Here is a 6641-nt window from a genome sequence, read left to right as displayed (position 1 = left end):
GTCTCCCCTTCACCCACTTTTCTGTTGTCCATCTCGCAGGGAGGAGGTCACATATAGTGCAATGAACTAAAATTTAACAGAGATTGTGAGGCTGATGTAGGGCCAGGTAACGTTTCATTCGTTAGGCTGCCATGGGTCTACTTGACAGCAACTGTTTACTGTAGATAAAGGATACAAAACTAGATAAGTATACAAAACTTTTAAAGATCCCTGTCCTTAAGAAGCTTTTCTATAATGAAACTGAAAAACAAGTAATGATTTTAAGTTACAAAATGTGATAAATGCTATGAAGAAAAATGGGAGTTGTAATAAAGAATAATGTGGGAACTACTTTATGAGAACACAGTCAAGGATGACCTCTTTGAGGGGTTTCTGAAGATAAGAAAGTTAGCACTCACAGAAAAGAGAAATAAGTACAAATCTGAGGTTAACAGTCATGCAAAAGCAGAGGGCATGGAAAGCTCGAACAACATAAAGGAGCACAGTGAGGCAAGAACATATTAAGATTCTCCTTGTTCCCATGGCTCAATTTCTAGCCAAACAATAGAGAGGTCTAGGTCCATAAAGGGAATAAAAACACTAAGGTGCATACACTCAACTACTGGAGGTCAAAAGCATTTACTACAAGGGCAAAAAGCTCATAAGGCCTAGGGGAAGGAGAAGCAAAGGTAAACAAGGTACATGGAAGGAAGTGGGATGAATAATGTTACATTGTGAGGACTATAATTAATGAGATGAAACAAAATGTGTATGAATTGTTGTATATAAAACAAATGTTCTGCTTTTAAAACTCTCATCAAATTCACAATAAAAAAGCTAAGGGGGAAAAATTCCTTTGTAGCAGAATGAGATGAAATTAGCAGAGATGATATAAGGCAGACTATGCTCAGCCTTCCTATTTTGGTAAGGTTGATGTTTATTCAATAGACAGAGAAATGAATGGATGAATACATGAATAACGCCAAATTCACATCAAAGAACTTTTAAAATGGATTTTCTTAACAATGTGGCCAGCACTTGAGGGGGAAAAGAAATATGAAGTTCTACTTGTGTTTGTTGCTCTTTAGGAAAGGGAAAACAAAGTACACTCAACTCTTCACTTATTGACTATTATCTAATCTTCCACACTTACGACAATAAAAAAATCTATCTGATTATTGTGCACATGAATGATGTGCATTTGGCAGTAACAAATATGCTGGCTGAGAAAGGTAAAGGTATGTCAACTTGGCTGGGTCATGATTCTCAGTGGGTTGACAGTTATGTAATGATGGAATTTGGTAGCTACATAATGATGTAGTCATTCTCCATTTTCACATAAGGACCTGGTCTTTGAAATTAAATTATGCCAAAAAGGTTGGAGTGTGTGTATACGCAGAGCAAAAATACAATAAGAAGAACCATCACCATCTTCCTAGTAAGACTATAAAAATATTTAATGTGAGAGCAAACACACTAATTGGATGACCAAGTGGGACATACTACCCAATTCATTAATAACACTTCCCCCAAGAAAGGAAACCCATTTGTGCACCTTCTAGGTAAAGTCTATGGTCAGTGAAAAAGAGATAACCTCAACAAACTTCACTAACACTGTAGGTGGAACAATGAATTCAAATATAATATGACTGTGAGGATAGCACAGGACATGGAAGTGTTTCATTCTGTTGTACCTGATGGTTGCTATGATTCAAATTCAACTAGATGACACCTAACAGTAACAGTTAAGCACGGCGTACATACTTATACTTTATACATTATATCTCCGCAAACTTCAAAAATCAACTGGGAGAGAATAAATTTACCAAAAGGATGGGGAGTTTCTGGTATCAAATTCTCTAAATTTGATTCCCAGCTCAATACGTGCTACTATATGTATCCCCGAACAAGTTACTTTTTAAAGTTACAATTACAGCTCTTAACAATTGCAACTAACAATAGTTTTTCCTGAAAATATTAAAACTATCAAATACTAAAATATTAATGAACAACCAGAAAGACTGGTATATTTACAGATAGTGCTGAAAACATTATCTGAAAATAAAAATGGTTATAACATGAAAGCAGATTAAACTAAAATTTTTTATTTTATTTAAGAATCATGGTAAGTTCTACACACAGATATACACAGCAAAAATGCATCTTTTCTTTAAATAATAAACTAAAAAATTCACTATTACTTTCTGTTTCCCCAGAGATTTATAACCTCAGAAACCCACAGTGGCAGTTCTATTCTGGGTTGCTATGAACTGGAATCTACTCAATGGCAGCGGTATAGTTATAGCACTGTTTGTGGTGACAAACACTGGCTATATAGTATGAACATCCATTAATAGGGAATGGTTAAATAAAACACACACACAATTTTACCTATTTTCTGGGGAGGTTATTTCTGTGTTTTAAACTTGAAAAATGATGAAAATTCTTGCAAAGTGAAAACAAATAAAAAGAGGACGATCCATAAATACATATTTACAAATCATTGAGAACCATAGAAGGAAATAAAGAAAGGTTAACTTTCTCTCGATTATCTTTTACAGTGCTTGATTTACATAATCAGTAAATTGAAATAAATCTAATAAAAGTTTTATGGTGATTTAAATAGCAATATAATAAAGATGAATACTTATACATATATGAATAGATGAATATAAATGATTTTAAAATTGTGTCCAAATTTATTCTTTAAAAACCACAAAAAAAAAACCAAAAACTCACAAACTGGAAAAGTGTATCAACATATTCTCAACATGTAAGAAATTCTTCAATGGATTTGGAGGGAAATGTACACCCCAATAGAAAATTTGACAAGGAATACGCATATAGGTAGTTCAAGAAGAAATAAAAACAATCATATATACATTTAAAATATTCCATAGAACAAAACTCCAGCATCTTTTTACAGAAATAGAAAAGTCAATATTCAACTTCACATGTAAAGGCAAGAGGCCTTTAAATATCTGAACAATGCTAAGAGAGAACAAAGTAGGAAAACTCACATTTCCTGATGTTAAAACACACAAGTACAATAACCAAACAGCCTAATAATGGTTTAACAATAAACCCCCATGTAAAAGATTTGAGAGTCCAGAACCAAATCTACACATTAAAAATTTTGACTATGATACTAACTCCATTAGATGGAGAAAGAGCATCTTCAATGTGCTGGGGAAATTAGATTTCTACAAGTAGAAAAAAAAACATATTCTGCTGCTGTGCTTTTTATATACCATTAGTCATATGCTATCGTCTGAAATGGCTAAACACTGACCCAATTGTTTTTGGTAAAGTGACTATATTTCTTCCATCTTCTTTTGATGTTTCAAGCATACCTCAACATCTTCTATGTTGTACCTTGAGGCTTGAATTTTTCATCCACTCTTTCAGCTTGAGAAATTCAAATTGAAACCATGAAATACTTCTAAGAAAAAGTAGCATCAACATTGTTAGGCTTAGATTTTAACAATGGATTAGCTGATAATTCCAAAAACAAAGAGAACAAAGACAAAATAAATGAGACCTCAAAAATATTAAAACTTTTGTTCATCAAGTCTTTACCAAAAAAGAAAAGTTACCAATTGGGAGATCTTAGGAACCATATTTCCAACAAGATTCTAATAATCAAAGCATTTATTAAAAATTCAACAACTGGTTAACAAAAACAAAATAAGCCAACCATAAAATGGTCAAAGGAGTTGCTAACCACAAAGCCATCAGTTCAAGACACCAGCTGCTCTGCTGGAGAAGATGAGGCTGTTTAGTCTTGTAAAGACTGTTTCAGAATCAGATAGGATGAGTTGGAATCATAAAGAGTTAGTCTTTGAAACCCTATTGAGCAATTCTGCTCTGGCTGATTTCGTTTTGGTATACATTGCTGGTAAAAATCCAAAACAAGAGGAGGTACCTGGAGATTTGACCAGTTCAGACAATTCTCATCTTAGACACAGTGGCTGCTTGATCATGGCCTCTACTACTACTATTTATTATACTCTGTACAACAGTGATCCCACCAGTTTCTTCTGTTCTCACAGAGGCAATCAAGACCCTTTTCCTTTTTAGTGTTTTATTAGTGCATTACTTCAAACTTATAGGGAAGCTGTATAATATAGAGGATTCCTGTAACTTCATCAAGATGTATCAGTTATTAACATCTTCTACATGTGTCCTTTCTCCAAATATATGCATGCCATATATATATATATATACATACACACACACACACATATATGTAATTAGAAATAAACACAAAAGAAAACACTCACTGCCATCAAGTCTATTCCAACTCCAAGGGACTCTGTAAAAACATGACAGAACTGTCCCTTTAGGCTTCCAAGGCTATAAATCTCAACAGGAGCAGAAATCCTCATCTTTCTCCCATAGAGCCACTGGTGGAGCTTTAGTGCTGACTTTTCAGTTAGTAGTCCAACACTTGACCCATGGTGCCACCATATATACACATATATAATTTTAATCTGAATCATTTAAAAGTTAGACTTAAAACATATATACCGTTATATAATCACATTAATTTTAAAACGATCAGATACATTTTAAAATTCAAAAAAATTAGCAATGATATAAAACCACCTAGAATATTAAACTTGTATTTTAATTTCAGCAATTTCAAATAATATCCTTTTACAGCAGAATTTTTTCAGTTCAGGATCAAATCCAGACAAGTATTATACTTCCTTATAAAGTCCCTATAGATTCTGTAATCCCAAACTTGGTCTTTAGCTTTACTTTGTCTTGCATGTCATAAGGAATTTTATGAATGAAAACAAATCTGAAAGTATTCTTGTGGATACAACTTCTTCAAATGGTAACTTTAAAAGAAAATCCTTTTCAGTTCCTTGCCTTTGAAGCCTCAGGGCAGATGGGCTTGACAACAGTCTATTTTGGTCATGCCTAGGCATTTTTGGCTGATCCATCTACACTAGTCTCAAATGATCCTGGGATTTGCTCTTGCGTACACAGTAGATGCTTAATAAATACTTGCTGGGTGCCAGGAGAGAAAGTGGATTTGACTACTGCATCAAAAACCCCAAAGGACAATCCAGAAGGGTTTTGCTGATGCAGGTAGAAGAGACAAAAGGTTGGCTCTTCTAGAGGTCAGTACTAGGGGGTGTTAAACCAAGGACAGCATGCAGGCCTAGAGTTCTTTCTCTTATTTCCATGGCATAATACACTAAAGGTGCTCTGGTAGAACACTGATGAAAAGTTCTGGTTGTTAAGTACACCAAGGAGAGGGGAAAGTAAGGCACAGTGCTGTCAAAATCCAACCTACTTATCAGGATCTACTTTTACTTTTTTAAAAAATACTTTCTCCCTCTCATTTTCATGAAATTCAATTTATTTGGTGAGGCATGGCACAGGGCTACTAAGGCCTTCCTGAATGCAAGGCCCGCCATTTGTCCAAGGGGCCATAGTTGGGGATGTATTTGACTCCACAGCCATCCAGGATGAGGTATTTCTCAGTCACCATATCCTCAAACTCATCCACATTAATCTTGGTGAAGTCGCACGTGTTGGAGATGTGGGCCTTCTGGTGCCCAGGGAACTTGAACTTGGCCCTGTGGAAGGTCTCAAACACATGCTCCTTGTTTTGGAGTTTGGTGTGGATGGACATGATTACCTGGCCAACGTGGAATCTAGGAACTGTGCCTTGGGATTTTCCAAAAGCACCCCGCATCCCAGTTTGGAGCTTATCAGCCCCAGTGCATGACAACTCTTGTTGATGTGGATGCAGTGAAAGGGGTAGAGCTGCACTGGGATGTGGAGATCATCTTCGCCACAACTTTTCACCTTGTCCTTGTTAGCAACTTCCAGGGCTTCAGAAGAGTGCTTCTCATACGAAATCATGAGGCCACACAATGGGAATTCACCCATATTTATTTTCTTCTAGCTGAGGTCAAAGATCCGACTCAGGGCACAACTCTGCAGAAGGTGGCTTGGGGTAGGCCTCAACACCAGGCAAGGCAGTGGCCCATGGCACACCAGGATCAAGTTGGCACGGGGAAAGCAAAGAGCTAATAGCATTTCATTTTCTTTTCTGAGGCTCTATACATTCGGACCACATCCTCAGGAACAACAGAAAATAGAAATTTGAAGGCAATCTATATGGTATCCAGGCTCCAAGATGTGCCCTGATGATCCTCACATGTTCTGGTATCCATGCCCTGATATAGTCTGTTTCATACTGAGTCAGGGTTACCTTAGTGATAAGTAGAATATGGTAAAAGTGGCAGCTGTGACTTCCAAGGCTAAATTGTCACAAGTATTTCTGCTTATAGCGTGGTCTCTCTGGTCTAGTTTCTTCTGGCAAAACCCAGTTACTTTGAGGACAATCATGCATTCCTGTAGAGAACCCACACAGGCAGAAAGGAACTAAGGTCCCCAGACAATAGCCAGCAACAACTTGCCAACCTTCAACTGAATCATCTTGGATATGGATCCTCCAGCTGCATTCAAACCTTCAGATGACTGCCACCCGACCAGCACCTGATGACAACTTACTGAGAACCTCCGATCCAAATCCAATTAAAGGAGCTCCTAAACTCCTGACAAAGAAACTGTGAGGGATAACTTATGATTATTGTTATTTTATATGGAATTTTGGATGATATCTCATTGATCATATG

The 6641-nt window shown here is 36.4% G+C and overlaps 1 protein-coding gene and 1 pseudogene across 1 annotated transcript in view; both read right to left on the bottom strand.

Moving 5' to 3' along the window:
• The window catches only part of LOC101660555 (60S ribosomal protein L29-like), a 4848-nt gene extending 1608 nt beyond the window's left edge, over positions 1–3240 (bottom strand). The window contains exon 1 of the mRNA XM_045293921.1: positions 3231–3240. Within this exon, the coding sequence (XP_045149856.1) occupies positions 3231–3240 (10 nt within the window). The remainder of the gene's footprint in view (positions 1–3230) is intronic.
• A 2140-nt stretch (positions 3241–5380) lies between these two features.
• LOC101660874 lies at positions 5381–6039 on the bottom strand (annotated as a pseudogene).
• Positions 6040–6641: the final 602 nt, after the last annotated feature.

The sequence above is a fragment of the Echinops telfairi genome, unplaced genomic scaffold (assembly GCF_000313985.2).
Source record: "Echinops telfairi isolate 266 unplaced genomic scaffold, ASM31398v2 ScPeMD7_2291;HRSCAF=2852, whole genome shotgun sequence".
NCBI lineage: Eukaryota > Metazoa > Chordata > Mammalia > Afrosoricida > Tenrecidae > Echinops > Echinops telfairi.
The sequence above is the reverse complement of the archived record's forward strand: the minus strand, read 5'-3'. Positions and strand labels throughout refer to the sequence as shown.